General features: G+C 28.8%; 2 protein-coding genes and 1 long non-coding RNA gene across 3 annotated transcripts; all 3 read right to left on the bottom strand.

The window, feature by feature from the left end:
* Nucleotides 1-5,488: 5,488 nt before the first annotated feature.
* Nucleotides 5,489-8,287, bottom strand: LOC141677842 (uncharacterized). The gene is made up of 3 exons (XR_012557541.1): nt 8,117-8,287; nt 5,838-5,944; nt 5,489-5,761 (listed from the first exon to the last, which is right to left on the bottom strand). It is a non-coding gene; the product is annotated as an uncharacterized LOC141677842 (long non-coding RNA).
* A 730-nt stretch (nt 8,288-9,017) lies between these two features.
* LOC141677841 (putative wall-associated receptor kinase-like 11) lies at nt 9,018-24,562 on the bottom strand. The gene is made up of 4 exons (XM_074483916.1): nt 23,700-24,562; nt 10,931-11,156; nt 10,577-10,774; nt 9,018-10,376 (listed from the first exon to the last, which is right to left on the bottom strand). Exons 3-4 carry the CDS (start codon nt 10,632-10,634, stop codon nt 9,178-9,180), a joined length of 1,257 nt encoding a protein of 418 aa, XP_074340017.1. The 5' UTR covers nt 10,635-10,774; nt 10,931-11,156; nt 23,700-24,562; the 3' UTR covers nt 9,018-9,177.
* LOC141679178 (wall-associated receptor kinase 4-like) lies at nt 10,637-24,403 on the bottom strand. The gene is made up of 3 exons (XM_074485684.1): nt 23,700-24,403; nt 10,931-11,156; nt 10,637-10,774 (listed from the first exon to the last, which is right to left on the bottom strand). The coding sequence occupies exons 1-3, from the start codon at nt 24,401-24,403 to the stop codon at nt 10,637-10,639; spliced, it is 1,068 nt and encodes a 355-aa protein (XP_074341785.1).

Genomic DNA, 24,562 nt, shown 5'->3' with positions numbered 1-24,562 from the left:
AAATATTTTATACGAGATTAACCGATATCAATTTGAGTTTTTTGCTACATATCAATTATGAATTAAATAATTAGATAAATTCATATGCATAATCAAATTAATATATATAGTTAAGTTAAAATTATGATAATATATATAAAAATATTGGATCAAAATGTATAGTTGATTTAACATATTTTTGCATGAATAAGACAATACACGCTTATACAATATAATTAAAATGTATAGTGTCCCCTGAAGAAATTTTATATTATATTAATGGAACCTTGGTTAGGGCTGGATTAATAGGTTACGTGCTCAATCTAATTTAATATTATTCAATTACAAAATCATTTCAAATAGGAAAATATTAGGGGTACAAAATTACACGTGTCAAATTTTTATTGGTTAAATGTAAATAAATTCCCATGCATTCACACTAATAGCACCAATTAAATTATTTCATGTTGTCACATCACCCTCCACGTCAATTTGTAACAATTTTTTACAACTTTTGTTTAACTCAAACATTAATATTTTAAGTGTATGAAATAAATATAGAAATATTGAAGTCATTTCTATTTTTGAGTAAATAAATTAAATAATTTTACTATAAATTAATATATATAATTTTAATTTGGTATAGTTAAAATTATACAAAATTTATTGTAAAAGCTAATAAAACAAATTTGTAACAAAAAATTAAAATAAAAACTTTAAACACAATTAATAATACAATAAGAAATAAATTTAAATTGAAGGACAAAGAAAATCAATAAAATTGCTACGAAATTACCTTTTAACCCTTATATATTTAAAAATTTCTAAGGTGTCATGTAACATACCAAATAAAAAAAAGAGTATTCTGGACCTTAATTGATACAAGTAAATAATTAACGTGTATAGCTTTTTTGGATTGAATTCTGATGGGTTGTTAGGTCGAGTATGCATTCAATAATGAATTTGGATGTTATAAATTATATCAGAGTTACACCCGACTCCGAGTTTCGTAAGTGTGTTTATGGGCTCGACAAGTACGTCGACCCAATAAGACGGGGTATTTGTAACATCCCAAGTCAATAAGAATAGAAATATTCAGAGTTTTTATAGATACAAGTCAACAACTAATATGTACCAAATTGCTATCTTTTTCGAACTAAACTTTGATAAATTGTTGGGTATGATTTATGCATTCGGTTGTAGGTATTGATGTTCTATTTCATTTCTTTTTATTTATTTATGTAAAATGAGATGAATTTATTTTAGGTAAGTATCGAACCACCGACCTCTTTTTTAGAATTTCTTGTCATAACCATTGTGGTAAATTGAGTTTAAAGTTTGTTTTAAAAATCTTATTAGTTAAATCACAATTTTTCTTTAACCCAATTAAAAAGTCTTTTATTTTTTGTGCGTATATTGATATTAAAATTATTGAACTTATTCAATCTGACACAATCCAACACAAACTGAAACACGACGAGTATGGTTGGTTTATTAGTTTATTTTTCATTGGTTGGTTTGAAATTTTTCAAATTATTTCAATTAGGCCTGATTTTACAAAGTAAAAACACTTTCAATTCGACCAACCCGATCTGTGGACACCTAATATATAATTATATAATTATAAATTAGTAAATCACACACTAAATTTATAAAATACTTATAATTTTAACTTAAAAATTTTAAGATATGTGATATCGCTGAAAGCGGGAGTCAGCGTTAATCGGTGCAAACACCGTTTACGGACCAATCAGATAATTGGAGATTGATTGAAATAATTTATCGGATACTAATCAAAATCAATCGTTAGTATATATATTATAACTTTATTAGGTTTGTTATATTTATCACGTGACATAACATATTTATAAGTAATAATTAGTTTTAAGTTATGTTTGCTTGTGCGGGATGATGATCTATATCTTATTTATAAATTTATACATATTTTAAAATTAACTCACATATGCAGGGTAGCACTCCGTGCAGAACCCTCTTATATAGAGAACCGTCTATAATTATTACTTAAAAAATATAAAATTTATAATATATTTCATTTTTCATCATATATGATTACAAACTTTAAGTACCAAGTTAAAAATCCAAGTTACACAATTTTTTTATTTTAAAAAACTTTTAAATTATGAAAAGCTTTAAAATGGTTTCATCGTAGAATCAGAGTGGGATCACACTTATTCAAAATTGTTCAACTATAAAGTCAAATTTAAAATTTATTTTTTTTTCAAATTTTAATTGTTATTTTTTATTATATTCAAATATAATTATATTCAATATTAGCGTTGAATTTTATATATTTTAAAATAGAATTTTACAATTTGTGATGTGATTCTATATTAAAATCAAGGGTTCTCTACGATTCTGCATATCATAGGGTTCTTCATTGAGTAATGACCCACATATGTAATCATAGATTTTATGTAAAAAAAGAAAAATTAAGAGAACCTTACGCTTGATATTTACACATTACTAATATGATTGTTCTTCATTGAGAAATGACCCACATATGTAATTATAGATTTTATGTATTAAAAAAAGTAAGAGAATCTTAAGCACGATCTTTACCCAATACTAATAGGATTGCATCATATGTTCACCATATACTTCCCGATATTTACCCAATTTAATGTCTATTAATTATGCGATAATTTGTTAAAATCATACAAGTTTACATACGTTCATGTTCTTATCAAAATTAAAAATTGACTTAAAAATTACTTAAAAAAATTAAATTAAATTTGAAAAATTATAATTTACCATATTTTAATTACAAAATTATTTTAATATATGACTCGGTTCGTTCGAGAAATTATTTTAGTTTATAAACAGACCCTTGCCTTGCATGGGTTCTTACGCTAGTTTCTTTTGATGGCTTTGATTTGAGCATTTCTTTTGTGGACAAGTAATAGTTACTTGTTAATTGACATTGAATATATGATATATTTCTTGTCAAGTGTCTGACCTCGTGTTAAAGTTTAACGTAAACATATTTATAGGTTTACTTAATAACTTGGTTTCTAGTATTATTTTTTGTTGTTAGTTATGAATAAACAATCAATATATGGGACCCTGATCTTAATCAGCTAAACATTTTCTGTATATATATATATATTTGGGTTTTTTTGGATTTATTAATCCAAATACATGTATTGCATAGAATATTCGAAAGAGCTTGCGAGTTAAGACATATCTGGTATGAATCCTGTAAGTGAGGAGTAATTAGCTATCAAATTATGTGTTGGATATTTAAATTGAGTAAGATATATGTTTAGTTTAAATTTGATTATTTGAACTAAATTAATTCGAATTCTGAATATAGTTGATTTCAGGAAATTCTTTTGAACTTAAATTATTTATGGTCATTCGGAACATTTAAAACCTAATGGGCCTGAATTACAGGTTATGGGTCGGCATGAGATTAAAATTTTCCGGTTGAATTTTATTCTTTAGTTAAATTATTATTTCTCGTGTTGGTGTCGATCTGCTGCGACAGTGACACACGAGCCTATTACGGTGATCCATGTGATACCTAATATGGCGACTGTTGATGTCAGTTTTGTCAGTTGAATTTCGGAAAAATCAGGAATGATGTAAACCTTAACGCATTAACTGATCAAGGATCACTGAATGTGGATTTATTGGAAGCCTATGGGTGTCTTCTAGTTGTACCAGTAGGTGAAGCAGAAATGTTAGTTTTTGTGACCCATGTTAAACTTCTAGAGAAATTTAGTAATTGAATTTCTGGTGACAAGAACTACAAGAAGTTCTTTAGATCGATATTAAAAATCTTAGAGGTTTTACTGATGTGAAACCTGCTCAGATGAGAGGTAGTGGCACGATATGTGCTTACGTTCTGGTTTGATAGTAAAATATTTGTCACCCGTACTCGTAATCGAGTCAATATTGAAGCTAAATAGAGAGATGTGTGCTCTCTAAACTCAAGGGTAAAAACCAACTTAATATAGATAATTAAGATGGTAGTAAATAAATTTAATGATGAATAATCACCGGGTGAATAATGTTTACAACGTGAATATTCATGATGTCGTTGCACGTTACTCGCATTAAATAAATGGAGTAGATGCAGACTTGAGTTGCGCTCTGAGTGAGATGTAAAATAATTGTGATCAGCTCATACTATCACTGAATTTGAGGATATTAGTTACGAAGGGCTAATCGTTCCTTAAATAAGATATCACAGAAGTAAATAATTAAATTCCCTATTAATTTTGGAATTTTTTCTGACATTCTATGAAATATTAAAATTGTGGGGGTATCTAGAATATAAAATTATTGATTTTTTTATTGAATTGTGGAATGTAATGAAACATTCATAAAAATAATTCAAATGTGGGGGTATCTCGAAACTTGATACCAATACCTCTAATGGTAATATGAGGTCCAAAATCAATTGAAATATTTTGGATGGATACATAGACAATGGTTGGGTCTAATAATATATGATATATGAATCTAATTTGTGATATTTGTAAGAATACTATTACAGAGTTTAGGAATGATTATGCGATAATCCAGTAGTTCCTAGTAGATCTGTAATTAAAAGTCATCTAAATGAACTTACGAGTTATTGGATGAATATGAGGATGAACTTGTAGAGAGCAAAAAACTTGGGTAATTGCTAGTCCCAAATATCTTGATAATTTGCTTGAAGGTAAACCTGTAAGTTTAATAGAAGCAATGCACTTCTCGTATAATTCCTTGATAAATGAATATATCAAGAGAAAATTTGGCTATTATTGAGAAGTCAATAAATCAAGATTTTCTAGCACGTGTACTAGAAAATGGACTGTGTATGTTCTCTCTATGTCCTTTGTGGGGGAAAGGATCTTAAGAAGTAGAGAGAGTGGTTCTATTTGACAAAATCTTATTTAAAAAATATATGGTTCTTCTTACGAGATAGAAGCATTAGGATCCAAATGAATTTTCAAATTGGAAAAATATATGTGGGTCGGAAGGAAGTAAAAGGTCATACTGATAATAAAATATTACATTCAAAAGTGATGACCTTATATATTTTATGAAAGATTCTCCAGTTTTGAGAATAAGGTTCATTAAGATGTACTTAAATTATCGTATTGTGAAATTTAAAAGTGCATCAATGAACATTGAGACGGTCTTTCTAAATAGATATTTAGAGAAATATCTATTTACGTGAAGTTGAGGGTTGCTCTAGATAGAGTAAGAGTTAGAAAGTCTGTATTTTCGGTGATCATGTTGAGTGAAACAACATAGACATGAAATAATGTCATATTAAATTAGATATTGGTATGATAAGCAATGGCTTCAAATAAACCACACGATTGCCATTTTGAGGACACTCAAAATTGGTTATTATGTGAATAAAGATTTCCAGTTTAAGGACGCTTAAACTCGATAATGATGCAAATTGAAATTGCTAGTTTTTGGGACGCTAAAAGCTGGTAACATCAATAACAAGGGAAGCCTTGAGTAATAACTGATAAAGTAATTTCATAAATGTGAAACATGTCAATATGAGATGTCAAACTGATTTAAAATCATAGAATTTACAAGCGTGCATGTGTTACTAACACATGATATGCAAGTCATAATTGATTGTATGTGAGTGATCTGATCATTGAGAGAAGTAATGATAAGAGGATCATGTCTGAAAACCTTGATGAGATTGAAAGACTTTGATTTGAAGATTACAATCTTCGTGACTTTAAAAGTCATAGATGATCAATGTCACATGTTGGTGATGTGAATCTTGAAGAGATCAACGAAGCTAAAGTTGTCATAGTTAGAATAAGTAAACGTTTAAACAAATAGTTGGTTTAAACAAATAGTTGGTTGAGACGTACCATTGCATACACAATAATGTGATCTCCCAATTTGCAGATTGATTACACAAAGGATTTGTATTTTCCAAGCGTAGATGAACAAGGATCTCTCAAGATGGATTGCAAGTCTGTTGTAATTTTTAAAATTATACAAAATCAGACATAGGCTACATAGTTGGTAAACTGAGTAGATGCACGAGTACAATGAAAATTGGTCACTTGGAAGTGATTGCAATGGGATTCAAGGTGTACGATATGTGCTCGTGCGCTTGGACTGCAATACGAAAGATATCTAATTGTACTATGTGGATATAATATGTAAATTAGATATTTGACTTTAAGAACTTAAAAGTCATTAGAGAATATATTTCACACTTGGCAGTCGTGTCATGGAAATCCTAAACATAGCTCGATTTATGATGGAATACGAGTCTGGTGCATAAAATAAATGCAGTTAAAGGCTGAATAGCCACTTTGTAAGGATATTCCTAAATGACAAGGAAAACGTTTCTTCAATATGCATATATGAAAGCATGTCTTTGTAATGTAAATCTCAAGTTTTTCGATATCAATACAAGACTTGAATTTTCTATTACCTTTTATACATACTTCCTCTAGTAATTCCAACATACAAAATTAGTAAAGTTGGTCTCTATATTTGTCATTATATTACTTGTATCTTAAGCTGAAATTTAAGAAATTTAATAAAAAAATTGTACTCATAACTTTTCCTAAATAATTTTTAGGACACATGTTAAACCCTAATCATCTTTGTCTTCCTTAACTTAATCTAATTGTCAATAAATTAATTAATAATGGTGACCTCATGTAATAACATAAATTCCCCCATTACAATATTCTAAATTGTCAAATTTTTAAGATCAAATTTTAGTATCGAATTTGATACCTCTGTTATATATTAATTTATCAAATTTTTATGAACAATTTGAACTCAGACTATTTTTCTCTGTTGATGAGTTCAAGTTCAATCAAATTAATTAGTGGATCTTAACAAAAAAAAATTATTTGATCAATGAAGTATCAAGTTTGAATTTAACTAGTCAATTAAAAAATTCTAAGCTCCAACTCTATGATTATGTTTGTTTCAATGGATTACAATTCGATGATAATTAATCGCATTAAAATTAGTACCTTTTTTTTATCAAAGATCAAAATTAGTCATGTGTATTAAATAATCATATTTAATATTATTTGAAAAGATTAAGTTTAGGATTTGACATGCTAGATCAGACTGATTTATTTCTATTAGGTGACTCACATGTGGGTGCCCAAACACTCCCATAATCTTTTAAAATTTATCATATATTTGTTTTGATGTATAGTTATTGGAATTGGAGTACTATCTTTTAGGTTATCAATTCTATATTTGTTTCATATCGGATTACAATTAGAGCATTATATTTATTTTAAAAATTGATTTATTAGAGGGGATACAATAATAACTCTCGTCGCCAAGTATTAAAGAAAATTATAGTTCTCTTCTAATTCAACAAAATAAACATAAATAATATAATTTAAAGAAATGTAAATTTTGAATAAATTTTCACTAAATTTTTTACAAAACATTTTAATTATATTTTATACTATGAAATAAACATGACCTACAAATAAAAACTGATATGGCTGGTGGCTAAGTTAATTGGGGGCCTTAATTTTAACAAACAATTATCTGTCAAAAGACAAATTAATCGAGTTATAACTCACCAGAGATTTGTAAATATTAGCATACACGTAGTTAATTAAATATGTGTTTGTCTAAATGAGTCACCACTCACTAACAACAAGTGAAATATTTAATTTCAATTCTAAGTTAATTTTATATAAATACCACTAGGTTAAAAACATCATATCTATGATTTTTAAAATTTTAAACTCGACTGATTTTATAAACCAAACACGCTAAATTTGCCCATTGTTGATTATTGATTTTATACATGTATTTTGTTTATTTCCATTTTTTTTCATCTTTAAATGATCACAATCCTTACATTATACATAGTCTTTTTTTATCACATGAATATTTTTAAAAATTAGCTGAAAGTATTCGAAATTGAGTTGTAAATATCAATGGTAACAAATATTCATCCTTGTCTTTTAGTAAAACTTGCTGGTAAGATGTACTTTGTAATCATATTTGTTACTTAAATTAATTATTTATGTAAAATACTTTAAAATGATATAATGAAATCTAATAAAATTAATGTTAAAAAACTTCCAAATTATATAATATTAAAAATGTTAGTTGTGCAAAATATTGATTATAGAGTAACTAAATATACCTGGGCTCTTGGTCGCATTCAGGTCCTGAATAGTATGAGCTGGCGTTGCTCAATGATGGCTGGACGACCCCCAGGGATGCCGGGAATTGTACTTGGCAGCAATAACTCCCAAAACAGTTATTGTCTTTTTCTACATATGAGTCGCACGTTGGTATGCACCCTCCAACTCCAGTGTGGTCGTCGGAATCTCCATCCGGGTTGGTCAAATTGGTGGTATGGGAAAATAATAATTATACATTTACACATATATTTGTAAAAAGATATAACTGTCCATATTGTAGTACATGGACAATAACTACTGAAAATTTGAAAAATATCCCTCTTAATTATGCATATTCTGTAATAAGTATATAATTTATTCTTTTTATTTAGAGGTATTTAAATTTGAAAAAATTAATATTAGTACTTGTAATATATAGTATTATGGTTATTTCTATGTGTATTTACGAAATATTATTATTTTTAATTTAAATGATAAGTTTTTATCCGGATTCAATGGTATACGATCATATTTAGGTTTTTTTTTTTTTTTTTTTTTTTTTTATCTTGGTTTACTGCGACAGTGGCGACAGCATTGGAAAGAAGAGGAGAGAAATGTAGAAATTTGGAAGATGAATGTATGCTTCATAACTGTTTAAGGAGTTGGAAACAATAAGAAAATTGACAGAGATAAGAAAGTTACAGGGTAAGTTGCACATAAGGATTGTTGGCCTATTTCTCACATTGAAGTTCAGGCATCTATGTGCAATGCAAACATTTTATATTGTATTAATTATTCTATAATTTAATTAAGGTTTCTATATACAAATTAATTTGATTATAACTCTTATTCTTTATATTATACAACTTGGACAGAAATATTCGGACCACCCTAAGCAGAATTGACGCATCACTCTGGAAAGAAACAAAAATTAAGATAAATAACAAGGAAAAACTGCTTTTCAGCCTTGTCTTCGCTGTTTTCCTAGACTTCACAACCAATTTAACATCAATAAGAACTACAGTCTCCATAAATTCAAAGAAAACAGGGCGTCAAACATTTTCCATTTGATGTCTTGGGATCACTGGTTTTTCATGAGGGGCTGTATGTCAACACTGAGACTGTGATAGACGGTGGAACTTACAGAAGATGAAGTAAAGTCCGACTCCCAGGGGGTATGTAGTTCATGTTTTCCATATTCAACCTCTTCATAGTTTTGTTGAGCACAAGGCGATTCATGTGCATTTCTAATACTCTCTAGTTCCGCTAAAACTTGTTTCATTGCCGGCCTTTTCCTCCCGTTCAAGTTCAAGCATCTATATGCAATGTTAGCAAATGCTATTATCTCTTCCTTTTTTCCCTCGTTACTGATCCGTGAATCAATAATATCTAAGAAATGATTTTCTTCCATTGCCGATAAAAAAAGTGTAGCTAAACTCCGTGCTTCATCATCAAGTCTGGCAGCCAAGATTGGTTTATGTCCTGTCAAAAGCTCAACAAGAACTACCCCAAAGCTATAAACATCACTTTTATCAGTAAATTGGCTTGACTGAAAGTATTCGGGATCCAAATATCCGAGTGTACCTTGCACTCTTGTAGTCAGGTGAGTTTGATCAATAGAAATTGATTTTGAAGTTCCAAAATCTGCCACTTTTGCTATGTACTTATCATCCAGAAGTATATTTGTTGACTTAATATCTCGATGATAGATTGGAATCGATGCAACAGAGTGTAAATAGTAGAGTGCTCCTGCAACTTCTATCGCCACACGTAAGCGGACATCCCATGTAAGCGGAAAGTATTCATTCTCCTCATGGATATACTGCATAAGTGTTCCATTGGGGATAAACTCATAAACCAGCAAAGGGATCTCTGTCTGCAAGCAGCATCCATGTAGCTTTACTATATTTCTGTGGTTTATTTGTGATAAAATTACAACCTCATTAATGAAATGTTCGAGTTTTCTTTCATCTTCTATCCAGGATTTTTTTATTGCTACTATTCTTCCATCCGTCAACATCCCTTTATAGACAGTACCTTGTCCTCCTTGTCCCACGATTCGATCTACATTATAGCGGTCAGTGGCCTTCTCCAACTCCTTTGTAGTGAACAATTTGGTTGTCTCCACAGTGCCTTGACTAGAAGATACTTGTTGACGCAATAGCAGACCACCATTCCTTTTAAAGAACTTCTCCTCCCGTTTATGATTAATTCTTCGTCTTATTACTTTGTACAACCACCATGTAGCAGCTAACAACACACCAAGCCCAGCACAGGTGGCTACAGTTTCGATTAAGATGAAAGAGGTCAGATTATATCTATAAGAGTACAGAGATGTTGAATATAGTGAAGAATTTACCAGAAAATGGTAGAGAACTTCTATGTGTTAGTACATCAATTTGACTAGAACCATTACATGATTATCCATATATGCAATTCCAATAAGAAAACAGTTGAAAACATTATTAGAGCGCAAGTACCTATTATTGCTACGATTGCAACTTTCTTGAGCCTGTGATCAACAACCTCTAACTTCATGCTCACGCACTTATAATTGTCAACAAGGAGCCACCCATCTTTGCATGAGCAAGTGTAGTTTCCTGGGGTATTGGTACAAATATGATGGCATCTTTTTCTTTTGTGAGAGCTTCCTGGTTTGAATGTACACTCATCGATATCTGATATTAAAAAATCATATCAGACGCACATCCGCAAGTTATTAGAGTGAATTACATCTTAACAGAAGAAAAATCAACTAGTAACTGAAAATGTTATTATGGTCATAATCATTTTCAGAGTTTACCAGAGTTGATGAAGTAATATTATAAACTCACCTTGACATCCATCTGGCAAGTAAGGATTTCCTTCGTATCTTCTTCACAAGAACACAAGCTTTGATTTGTACAGAAAGCATGCACTCCACACAAGGTGTCATTAGTGAAGGATCGACAGTCGCTTCCTGCTGTCCAATCCAGCACCGCAGGAACAGTTTCCATAGTTTGCAGACTGTAGATATCTTTCAAGTTTTTAAACCAGCTCTGCTCAACAATAAATGCATACCTGTACTAATTAATAAGACAAAATAATGAACGAGATGAATTGGTATCAAATCTTCAAAGTATAAATATATGTTGTCTTTAGTGTTCGAAATTTGTAAAGTTATGGTTTCAGGATTTCGATAATGAACAAAATCAGTAAATATATATTTGTCATTATATTACTTGCATCTTAAGCTGAAATTTAAGAAATTTTGATAAAAAAATTGTACTCCTAACTTTTCCTAAATGATTTTTAGGACAGGTGTTTAACTCTAATCATCTTCATTTCCTTTAACTTAATCTAATTGTCAATAAATTAATTACTAATAGTGACCTCATGTATTAACATAAATTCCCCCATTAAAACATTCTAAGTTGTCAAATCATTAATGTTATTGACCAAATTTTAGTATCGAATTTGGTACCTCTGATATATATTAGTTTTTAATTAAAGGAACAAAAATATTGTTGGAGATGTTCATGGCCTTTCAAACTTAGGTCTTGTTTGTTTCAAGGGTTTTATAGTTAGGCGGTAACTTGAAATTCCATTAAACCTAGTTACACTTTACTAGCTAGTTACTATGAAAAAGTAGAAACCTATGTTTAGTTGTAAATACCTCATTCATGGTTAAGTTATTCTTTTTAATCTGACTTATTGTTTAAAACTATATTATTGATTATTATTCATTTATAATAATAAAACTAATTTACTTATTGAATGACAAATCAATTTAATTATAAATAATAATAGTAAATTAAAATAATATGAATTTTTATTTAGCAACTAAACTTAAAATAAGATAGTAAATAAGATACAATTATAAGGGGTTTAGAATAAAAATATATAATACAATTATTAAATTTATGCCGAATATTATAATGATCGTTACATGCAAATTCAATATAAAAGATATGTGAAAATCGTCAAATTGATTTTTTTTTATAATTTGAACCGTTTTGTTTGCTAGTTTCCTAAAAAAACGTTAACACCTTTCCCAAAGCAAAGTTTAAAAAATATAATTTAATTAAAAAATTAAATCATCTATCAAATATAACTACAAATTTTAAATGAATTATTATCCAACTTAATTTCTAATCATACTCAACTTCTTTCTTACCTCTTTTGATCAAACACTTCCCAAAATTAATTTTAATAACTTAATTATAATATAACAAAAAAAATTAATAAATCAAGAAACAAATAAAAAACATAATTTTTAAAAAATCAATTCCAAATCATTATTCAGTTTGACCGTCTTCTTATAGCAAAGCCATGTATTGGCTAGAAAGATTTTTAAGATTTTAACCACCTAAATTTTAAATGTTACTATCTAAATTTTGAAATTTTTAATAATATAATAAATACAATATAATATGTAAATATTTTAAGTTCATTAATCTAAATAATACATAATTACTGTTATTTAATTTTATAAATTATTAAAACAATAAAATTACAAAAGTTATATTTGTCCGTGCATCCAAAAGTTATAGGTTGATTTATATATTATAAACAAAGCATATGATAATGGTTGGTTGGTCACACCTTCCAAAAAAATACTTCCACCTTCTAAAAATAAAAAATATGATGATATTATTAATTTTTAAAAATTAACATCGTGCATAGTCTGAGACTTTTCTCTTCTCACTAAATATATACTAGCTTTGTACCCGAGATGATTATAATTTTTTTAAATATTTTTTTAATATTTATTCTTTATTTACCTAATTTATAATAAGATAATTTTATTTACTAAATAAATTTTATGTGGAATAATATATTTTCCAAAAATATGTATTTTTTGTACTTATATATTTAGTTATTATATTATTATATTTTTTTCTAAATATTATATTTTTATATTTGACATTGTTAACCTAAATATAATATATATTTTATTTCCTTCATTATTTGATTTTTTTCACATTATAAATTTGTTAATAGTATATTTTAATCATATCATATAATATTTTTACGTAGTTATATATATATATATATATATATATATATTTCTTAATATTGTGGAGTTTGATCAAAAATCATAAAATTATTTGGATTTGCATCTTGCGATATTCGTAATAATTTTTTATAATTTTTGGGTTATAGTATTGATTTTGAAAAAATATACTTTACACTTAATTGTCATAGTACTTTTAAATATATTTTATTAGATTGGTATTTCAATTTAAAATTCTAATAATTTATTATTATTATTATTATTACAACATTTCTTCCTAATTTTTATGTTTTATAAGATTAATGTGCTCTAAACTTTTTAAAAGACAAACTGTAATTTCCCTTGATTTTTATAAGATTCATGGGCTCTAAAATTTTTAAAAGACAACTTTTACAAAACAAAATACATATAATACTTATACCTAAATATAAATTAAATTTGTTCTTTATTTTCTAAAATACAAATTAAAATTTTCTATTATCAAATATTTTAAAACAAACTGTTTCTTGAATTATATATATATATATAATACTTTTAATATTGGTTTATATCAGTTAAGAATATATTGGTTGCTTTTCAAAAAAAAATTAATTTTCTTTTATTTATATTTTTTTTCTTATATTGTGGAGTTTGATTAAAAATTGCAACATTGGTGTTTGCATCTTGTCAATATTTCAAAATTATTTTGTTCCTAATGATTTTGAAAAAATCTTTACATTTCTTTGTCTTTGTGATAGTAATTTTAAATTTATTTTATTAGTTTATTTTTCAATTTGAATTATAGTAGTTTTATGATTATTATTATATTTCTTCCTAATTTTGATGCTTTATAAAATTCATGTACTCTAAATTTTTTAAAAGACAATCCATAACTTTCTTTTTTTACAAATTGAACAAAATGCGTGTAATATTTATATCTAAATATAATTATTTCTTATTTTATATAATAAAAATTAAAATTATCTTTTTATAAAAAATTTTAATGAAACTTTTACATTTCATTTTTTTAAAAAAATTATCTACTTTAACCTAATTAATAAATAATCTATAATTTTATTAAGATAGTTGTTACTTGTATTATATATAAAATATTTTTAGTATTACTTTATATAAATTAAGGATGTGTAATTATAGTTTAATTTCTTAATTAATTAACTATTGTGTTTATTTTAAGATTATTAAGTATTATAATGGAATAATAGAATAGATAAAATACATATAGTTTATAATATAGTTTATTAGATTGTTATTCCAATTTTAAATTGTAATATTATTATTATTATTATTATTATCATTATTATTATTATTAATATAATTCTTCCTCGTTTTTATGTTTTATAGGATTGATGTATTCTAAATTTTTTAATAGATAATCTAGTTGGCAAGACGTGTTTGTGATAACATTTTATATTTTTTCGGTTGTGACTTTGAAAAAAATACTTTTAATTTTGTTGTGATAGTACTTTAAAATTTATTTAATTAGTTTGTTTTCCAATTTTGAATTATAATAGTTTTTTATGATTATTATTATATTTCATTCTATTTTCTATATTTTATAAAATTCACGTACTCTCAATTTTATAAAAGACAAATCCGTAAAATAAAACAAACCGCCTATAATATTTATAGATAAATATACTTTAAATGTGTTTATTATTTTAAATAATAAAAATTAAAATTATCCCTTTATAATTTTTTTTATCAAACTTAACTATTCCAATTTTTTTTAAAAAAATGATTGACTTTAAACCGTTTAACAAATATTTTTTTAATTCTTACTTAAATTTTTTTTATTAATTTTTTTATTAAAATTATTAAAAAAATATTATAATTATTATTATTATAATTATTATTATATTTCTTCCTTACTTTTATATTTTATAGGATTGATGTACTCTAAATTTTTTAAAATAAATAAAATACATGTAATATTTATACCTAAATATCATCTAAATGTGTATATTATTTTATAAGATAAAAATAAAATTATCTATTCAAAAATATTTTAAATAAAACTAACACATTTAAATATTTTGTAACAAAATGATTTTACTTTAACAAGATTAACAAATGATTTCTTGATTGTTACTTATATTTATCTTTATTAATATAATTATTACTTATATTATATATGTATAATATAATACTTTTATTATTATTATTATTTTCTATTATTTAAAAATATATATTTATGTTTCAATTTATTAATTAGTTCTCTATTGTCTTTGTTATACAAATTATTATCTATTATAATAGTATAATAGAATAAATGAAATATAAATATATTATATCTACACTTTAGCAACTAATAAATTATTAGACCTACACTTTAACAATTATTATTATTATTATTATTATTATTATTATTATTATTATATTTCTTCCTTACTTTTATGTTTTATAGGATTGATGTACCCTAAATTTTTTAAAATAAATAAAACACATGTAATATTTATACCTAAATATCATCTAAATGTGTATTTTATTTTAAAAGATAAAAATAAAATTATCTATTCAAAAATATTTTAAATCAAACTAACACATTTTAATTTTTTGTAAAAAAATGATTTTACTTTAACGGGATTAACAAATAATTTTTGATTGTTACTTATATTTATCTTTATTAAGATAATTGTTACTTATATTATATATATAATATAATATAATACTTTTATTATTATTAATTTATATCATTTAAAAAAATTTATTTATGGTTCAATTTTTCTATTTGATATATAAATTATTAGCTATTATAATAGTAAACCATACCATCAAAACCCTTTTTTAAAATAAATAAAATACATCTAATATTTATACCTAAATATCATTTAAATGTGTATATATTTTATAAGATAAAAATGAAATTATCTATTCAGAAATATTTTAAATCAAACTAACACATTTCAATATTTTGTAACAAAATGATTTTACTTTAACGGGATTAACAAATGATTTTTTGATTGTTACTTATATTTATCTTTATTATGATAATTATTACTTATATTATATATATATATAATATAATACTTTTATTATTATTATTTTATATCATTTAAAAATATGTATTTATGGTTCAATTTATTAATTAGTTATCTATTTTGTATGTTATACAAATTATTAGCTATTATAATAGTATAACAGAATAAATGAAATATAAATATATTATATCTACACTTTAGCACCTAATAAATTATTAGACCTATTAGACCTACGCTTTAACAATTATTATTAATTTTATTATTATTATTATTATTATTATTATTATTATTATTATTATTATATTTCTTCCTTACTTTTATGTTTTATAGGTTTGATGTAATCTAAATTTTTTAAAATAAATAACACATGTAATATTTATACCTAAATACCATCTAAATGTGTATTTTATTTTATAAGATAAAAATGAAATTATCTATTCAAAAATATTTTAAAATAAATTAACACATTTCAATTTTTTGTAAAAAAATAATTTTACTTTAACGGGATTAACAAATGATTTCTTGATTGTTACTTACATTTTTTTTTGCTAAATTCTTACATTTATCTTTATTAAGATAATTTTTACTTATATTATATATAATAATAATACTTTTATTATTATTATTTTATATCATTTAAAAATATGTATTTATGGTTCAATTTCTCTATTGTGTTTGTTATAAAAATTATTAGCTATTATAATAGTATAACAGAATAAATGAAATATAAATATATTATAGCTACACTTTACCACCAAATAAATTATTAGACCTATTAGACCTAGACTAGACTTTAGTACGCAAACCATACCACCAAAATTTCCTTACTCCAATTAAGGATATAATTTATAGACCTACATAAACACAAACACTACAACTTTCATGGGCAGCTATCTACCCAAAAACAAAAGCCCATAGTTGCTCATTTAAAATCAAAATAATATTTAAGAACATAGTTCATTAGTAAATATATTTAAAATTATAAGTCAAATTTGATTTATTTAATATTTAATTGTTGCATTGGCATGAATTTATTTAAATGTGTAAGTCAAACGAGATTTATTTTTATTTTTAGTTATTACACTGACACATTTTTGAAAAATAGTTAACACTTTCTAAAAGAATATAGAATAAAATAAACCTATTTAAAATAAATATAACATATAAATTAATAAAACACATACATGTCCAAATATATCAAAACTACAAAAATTATGAAAAGTGTAAATGTTACTTTATACAAGGTTGCCTATCAGATGGATTAATTTAATAACAAATAAAAACTTGTTCAAAAATATTGAAAATACAAATTGATTTTTTTAAAATCGAAACAATAAAAATATCGATCAACTGACGATCAATAATTACTAGGACCAGGTAATGAGCCTATTTACTTTATAATTATTTAAATTTAAATAACTTGATTATTAAAAAACTATTTTAATTAAAATGAACTTTAAAGTACTAAGTAAATTTAAAACTAAAACATAAATATGATAACAATTTACTAGATTTCCGAACATGTATATCTTGGAGTTAATCACCAAATATCCCAAATTTTCAAGTTGTATAGTCCACTACCCACCTAATTTAATATGCTGAATCGTGTATCGCATTTATCATTTTTTTAAAAAAATGGGTGATACTAATACATAACTTAACTTCTAAATACATATCAACACCTAATAGGCAATATGGGGATGTGTATCAAGATTGATGCAATATATAAAACTGTATGTCACCCTAGTACTATTACCGACTATTTAGCGTGTTTAGTAGATATTTTGGGTCAAAATTTTGGAATACGCATGTATTTTGAGTCAAAATTCTGGAATGTGATACACATGGTCAGGAAAATTGAAAATGTGAGATTTTGGTATCAAACCCCCTATTTGAGGTTCACAACTTATTAAACCAATTTTAATTATTTTTAAAAATTTATTCAAAATTGAGATAAATTAAAGTTATTTTAACTAAAATATAACTCTAATATCTATTTATTTACTTGGACGGGTATATATTTCTCAAGCCATGTTTATCTGAGATGATTATAACTTTTTTTTTAAAACTTATTTAATGATTATAATTATTTTAAAAAGTATTTACATATTTTCACATTCATACTATACTATAAGCGGTACACTCTTTATTCAGTTGTTTGATACGATAGATCATAACTGTTAGATCATAATTCTGATAAATTAAAACTGTTGGATACACTAATAAATTATTATTTGCTATATTAATATCCAAACTTCTCTCATTGATTTAGGGTCAAATCCTTTTAACAGTCTATTATATTCTAGTTTTTATATTCTTTATATATTCTAGTTCTTATATTCTTTATTTGTATATTTTGTATCTTCTATATTACTATTATAAACATAATACTCTCTATTTGTTGTTGCTCGGTTATATGGTACGGTAGATTACAGTCGTCAGATCATAATGTAGATAAACAAGAACCGTTAGATATAATCATAAAATATTGTTTATTATATTAATATATTTGGACTTCTCTCACAGGTTCAGGATTCGACTCCGCATAATATATGTAAGCTTTTATATTCTTTATTTGTATATTCTCTATCTTGGTTCGATTCCTGTCAACGATTATACTATTATTTATTGTAAGACATGTGTTATTCTAAATTAATTTTTTTTTTAAATTTATTATCCATTAAGTATGTTTCATATCTATTGTTGTTGGAAGAAATTCGTAACAACACGAATTCGGAGGTTGCTGGAATTACAGAGCAAATTATGTTGATTTGAGACTATTTTCATGAAGAACGAGAAGAACATGGGATGAAAATTGATGGATGTTATAGCGGATCTTGTTCAATGATTCTTAGAATGCCAAAGGTCTCTTCTTTCAAACTATTGATCATCCGTAAACAAGAGGCATACGTAGCCTTTTACAGGGGTTCAAGCTACACGTAGTTCTTGAAGAACAAGTTCCCCAGATTGGCTTGGGTTTGGTCCGGTCCTTCAAAGCCCAGTTTCGTTGACCGTTGGATACTTCGTAAAAAGCCCATATTATTACATGGCCCAAGTCCAATTAGGCTGTAATAGGCTTTCATGACATTAGGTGAAGACATCTCGTTGGTGAGGCACGAGAACACCTAGATGCCTCACATACGACCCCTTAGAGTTTGATCATATGATGTGGACCCATAAATATGTAAGTAGTGCTGACCTCGAAGAGGTCCTTCCAAGCGCAATATAGTCCCGCTAGATTTCCATGATGTGCCCCAATAGGGTCATGTAGTCATAAAGTATTGTAATAATATTCCTTGTGCAGTTGACATTTGATCGTGGACTCTCACTTGTCTCTTCAAATCTCTTAAAAATATGAGGTGATGACTCCCCTCCTATTAAAATGGGGACATGCTACCCCTCATAGTGATATGGTGGTAGGCCACCCCTCCTAGTAAGAGTAGGGCAGGACTCACTTTCTTGTAAGAGGAGGGCATGACTCATCTCCTAGTAAGAGGTGGACATGCCCCCTTCTTGTTGGAGATGCAGACACGACTCACCTCCTAGTAAGAGATGGGCAGGCGTCACCTCCTAGTTAGAGGTGCACATGTGCCATCTCCTAGTAAGAGGTGAACATGACTATCCTCCTTTATATATTCCCACGTGTCATCATGCGAAGTCTTGGTTAACTTGTGGTACATGGTCCCGATCTATATACAAATTAAGAGAGCTCTTCCATATTCTTGGGCTTATTTATTAAGCCCAATATTATTAATAATTTTTGTAATGGGCCTGTTTAGAGCTCATGTCTATATTTGGGTATAACAACTACCCCCCGATTTCATGTTGTCATTATGAATGCAATGTGGAATCAAGAAAGTATTATTCATCCTTGAACTAACGTATGGGAAAGGTCCAGTTACTATGTTGAATGTGCATCTAAATAGGAAGCGTTTTCGAGTGAACGCTGGGAGCCGAAGAAGTGAAGCTTTGTTGGGGGATGGCTGCCAAATGATTTCTCAAACTGATTACCAAAGCAGGGCAATGACTCTAGCCTTCTTTCACCTTCTTCAAATATAGTAGCTTAGACACAAGCCAATTTAAGGTTGTTATGCGTGATTGACGTGAATTCTTGGTTTACTGATATTTTGGATAATAACGTTGTGATCATAGAGCTCAACTTTGGGTGGGATGTTTTGCACATAAGCTCCACGCCGCAAAAAATTCTATATTGATTACTTCTAACTCCGGACTAGAGAATGAGGTTTACATCAAGGACTTGAGAAGGGATCTCCGCAAGGCAACCAAAAAGTTGAATGATTTGGAGAGGTCTTGTGATTTTTAGGAGCACAATTTTGATCTCTTTTTTACCGGTCTTGTACCGCAAGATATTGGCTCTAAACTTGCTTCATATACGATGGTTGGTTGGCCTCGCATCATTGCATATGGTTGTTAGAGAATAGAGATTTATATCTTCACCTTCTTGTAAAATATATGTTGCAAATAGGATCCTTATAAAATTATTGTATAGCTCTTATCGACCTCATATAGCGGACGTTGTCCCTACCTTCATGACTCATGCAAGAAGGCGATGCATCATAAGTGTCAGCCTCGAGAGACTCGTGTTGCCTCGTGCAGATCATAATTTTTTTAAATTTTCCAAGTGCTTTAAGATAACTGATTGTGTCTTCAAATAATTCTCCTTACTGACAGATTGTCTTTAGCACATAGATTGAGATCGATTCATAATGTATGGACTTACGGACTGGCCCATCATTGATTATCAGCGGGGTCAAGAAGTCTCATATTGTAATATTTCAAATTTGCATCCTCGTGTCACTAGATGTTGGCCTCGCCCTATATTTTTTAATATCATGTTGAAGGAGGTGTTTTGGTAGTACCACCACCCCCCGATTCCTTTTTATCATTAGAGATGTGACGAGGAATCAAAATATTGTAGTGCTCTTTTTGTGCTATTTGAGTTAACACCATATGTCCAACATTATCACGGCTCAATTGATCTCTTCAATGCTATCCCGGGGACATGAGGCCTCATCAACGCTACCCCGGGGTGATTGCCACTAATGTCTTCGTGTAATTTATTTTTAAGTAAGTTCACTTTAGTCTATCCACACACCTCAGTAGCGGCGTGTTGAAGCCTCCCTTGTAGAATCTTGTCATAAATAAGATAGAAGGTCGTTTGTTATCTGATAGTTCATGTTTTCATCCTATTTTGAGGTAAATTCTCCATTGACATAGTCCCGGAGAGGGTCATCAATGTAGGCCCCAGAGTCGCTATCTCCATGTTGAATTCATCAGACACGCTAGCCTTGACTTGAAATTTTATGAAAAATATTTCCAAGTAGTATGACTTCTCTTTGAATGCTCAACTATGTCAATGCATCTACCTTTTGATTCTGATCCCTTCGGATGGGCTCACCCTACCGTCATTGAAGAACTTGATGAGCCTTTCACAACAAATATGAAGAGTCACTAACATGAAGTTATTGTAGACATTGAGATCAACCACCTTCATCTCGAGAGCAAGCTTGAGGATGTTAATAAGAGCTTCATCAATATATAGGGCCCACCAGGGGTACAGGTGGCACGTTCTCGGGGGGTTCCACTCCTCTTAGGGTCGTTATGAGTTCCCTAGTGTCATCCTTGGAATGAGGCGGGAACTCAAGCATGAAGTTTGTCAATGCTTGACCCTTCAAAGTCCCTTCAGGCTAATATGCCACATCAAAGTGCCCTAACTCCACAATTTACTTGAAAGAGGGGGGCATAGGTGTGCCTTGATTTTTGGGAAGCCTCTTCACACTCATGTCGCATCAAGGCTTCCCCGGGCAATAAGAGCTCATCAACAGTCAATTCAAGTCTTCATAATAGTTCAAGTGTGGTCGGTTCCCCGAATCTTCTTCTAAATCCTTCCATTGGTGAGGGTCGGGGCTTCTTCCAGAAAAGTAAGGCCAGTACACCTGTTAGAGTGGTGAGCTCAAATCCCTTGAATATGTAAGCCCGAATCACTTAAGTAGGTGAGCTTGAATCTTTTGGAGAGCTGAGCCTAAATCCTTTAAGGTGAGAAGAGCTCGAATTACTGAGAAAGATGAGGAGAGCCTGAATTCTGCAAGAGCGAGCTGAAGTGCATAACTCATCAGAGCGAGCTGAGCCTAAATCCTTTAAGGTAAGTAGTGCTGACCTCGAAGAGGTCCTTCCTAGCGTAATATAGTCCCGCTAGATTTCCATGATGTGCCCCAATAGGGTCATGTAGACATAAAGTATTGTAATAATATTCCTTGTACAGTTGACATGTGATCGTGGACTCTCAGTTGTCTCTTCAAGTCTCTTAAAAATATAAGGTGATGACTCCCCTCCTGTTAATATGGGGACATGCTAGCCTTCATAGTGATATGGTGATAGGCCACCCCTCCTAGTAATATGGAGTCATGCATGATATGAGGAGAAGACTCCCTTTTTAGTGATATGAGGAGAGGACTCTCCTCTCATTAGTATGAGGAAAGGACTTCCCTCTTTGTAGTATGAGGAGTGGACTCCCCTCTCAGTAGTATGAGGAGAGGACTCCCCTCCTATTGAGAGGTGGACTTGATCCCTATCTTGTTGAGAGGTGGACATGACTCCCTTCCCGATTGAGAGGTGGACAGGATTTTAGTCTTGTTGAGAGGTGCACATGACCCCCTCACTGCTGGAGAGGCGGATAAGACTTACCTCCAATTAAGAGGAGGGCAGGACTCACTTTCTTGTAAGATGAGGGCAGGACTCACCTCATAGTAAGAGGTGGACATGCCCCCTTCCCGTTGGAGAGTCAGACACGACTCATCTCCTAGTAAGAGATGAGCAAGCGTCACCTCCCAGTTAGAGGTGCACATGTGCCATCTCCTAGTAAGAGGTGAACATGACTATCCTCCTTCATCATGCGAAGTCTTGGTCAATATGCGGTACATGGTCCCGATCCATATACTAATTAAGAGAGCTCTTACATATTCTTGGGCTTATTTATTAAGACCAATATTATTAATAATTTTTGTAATGGGCCTATTTAGAGCTCATGTCCATATTTGGGTATAACATCTATCTACGATTTTAAAAAAATTAAACTACACTGATTTGGTTAATCAAACAAGATAAATTTGCCCATTTTTGATTATTGATGATTTCACACAGGTATTTTGTTTATTTCCAATTTTTTTTATGTTTAATTGATCACTATGCTCATATAATACAAAGTTTTTTTTTCTGTTACACGAATATTTTTTGCAAATTATGCAAAAAGTATTCAAAATTAAATAGTAAATATCTGTTGTAACAAATATATATTCATCCTCGTTTTGTCACAGGAAACGTGCTGGTAGTGCTGGTAAAGATGTACTTTTGTAATTATATTCCTTATTAACTTGTTAAAGAAACATGAAAACAATGATATTTTCTTAGTGAACTTGAACAATTAAAACTCTCCACACTGTTCTGCATGTCCTTCAATTTAGATAGATATTTTAAATTCATTATTTATAAAAAAATTTAAAAATAATAAAATTGTTAATATTTTATATCCATAAATTACTATGGTGTTAAATGTAATGAAAATACTGTTGAAATACTTCCAATTTATAATATTAAAGTAGCTGAATATACCTGGGCCCTGTGGTGCATCCTGATGGACCTGATCCTGCATATGGTGAGCTGGCGTTGCTCAATGTTGTCAAAATGAGTCCCAAGGATGGGGGGAATTGTATTTGGCAGCAATTAAGCCCAAAACAATTATTGTCTTTTTCTACTAATGAGTTGCACATTGGCATGCACCCTCCCACTACAACTTGCTCGGAATCTTCACGCTCTAAGGATGTCGAATTGGTTGACTTCGCGGAAAAAAATAAAGCAAGATAGTCGCAGCCCATGGCAGTGAATCGATTTTCAATGTTCGAGAATGTAAAGGGCCAAAGTAGATTAAGAACAGGGGTATTATAAGAAGTATTGATACAGTCTTTGGTAATTGGATAGTTGATCTGAATGGTTCCTGCTTCTACTGATATTTTCACCACCTCCAGTGCTTTACTCTCCTCGTAGTCGGGCCTTTTTCTGTCAACGTTGAAGTAGCTAAGGACGCTGGAGAAAGCTTTTGGTGGATTAAAAGAGATGTCGCAATGTATTCCCATCAACTTGGAAGCTGCACAGTTTGGTCCAATTCCGAACGGGTAAGGAACCACCAGGCTGCCACATCTTTCTTCACATCCAGGCAGGGCTAAAGACCTATTAGTATGATCCTGTGCAAATGCTCCTTTTGTGAACATTAACATGACTATCATCTTCATCATCTGCATTAACAACTTTACACCCATCTCCCCTTGTCAATCTATTTCAGCTTTTCTTCACCAATCACCATATATAACACCAGGTTTTAAGATGTATAGACTATTAAGTCCTCCTCCTGTCATGAAATATGATAATGCATAGATGAAAATATGAAAATATGTGGACATGCGATGAGATGATCATCT

The sequence above is a fragment of the Apium graveolens genome, chromosome 8 (genome assembly GCF_009905375.1).
Source record: "Apium graveolens cultivar Ventura chromosome 8, ASM990537v1, whole genome shotgun sequence".
Taxonomy (NCBI): Eukaryota; Viridiplantae; Streptophyta; class Magnoliopsida; order Apiales; family Apiaceae; genus Apium; species Apium graveolens.
The sequence above is the reverse complement of the archived record's forward strand: the minus strand, read 5'-3'. Positions and strand labels throughout refer to the sequence as shown.

What these genes read in the sequence shown, in the direction of transcription:
- LOC141677841 (XM_074483916.1), bottom strand. Translation starts at nt 10,634, where the DNA reads ATGAAGTTAGAGGTTGTTGATCACAGGCTCAAGAAAGTTGCAATCGTA. An exon ending in TGCAATCGTAGCAATAATAG is followed by an intron (nt 10,377 to 10,576) that starts GTACTTGCGCTC and finishes TCGAAACTGTAG; the next exon opens with CCACCTGTGCTGGGCTTGGT.
- LOC141679178 (XM_074485684.1), bottom strand. Translation starts at nt 24,403, where the DNA reads ATGGGTGTAAAGTTGTTAATGCAGATGATGAAGATGATAGTCATGTTA. An exon ending in GGATGCACCACAGGGCCCAG is followed by an intron (nt 11,157 to 23,699) that starts GTATATTCAGCT and finishes TAATTAGTACAG; the next exon opens with GTATGCATTTATTGTTGAGC. An exon ending in CTTGCCAGATGGATGTCAAG is followed by an intron (nt 10,775 to 10,930) that starts GTGAGTTTATAA and finishes TTTTAATATCAG; the next exon opens with ATATCGATGAGTGTACATTC.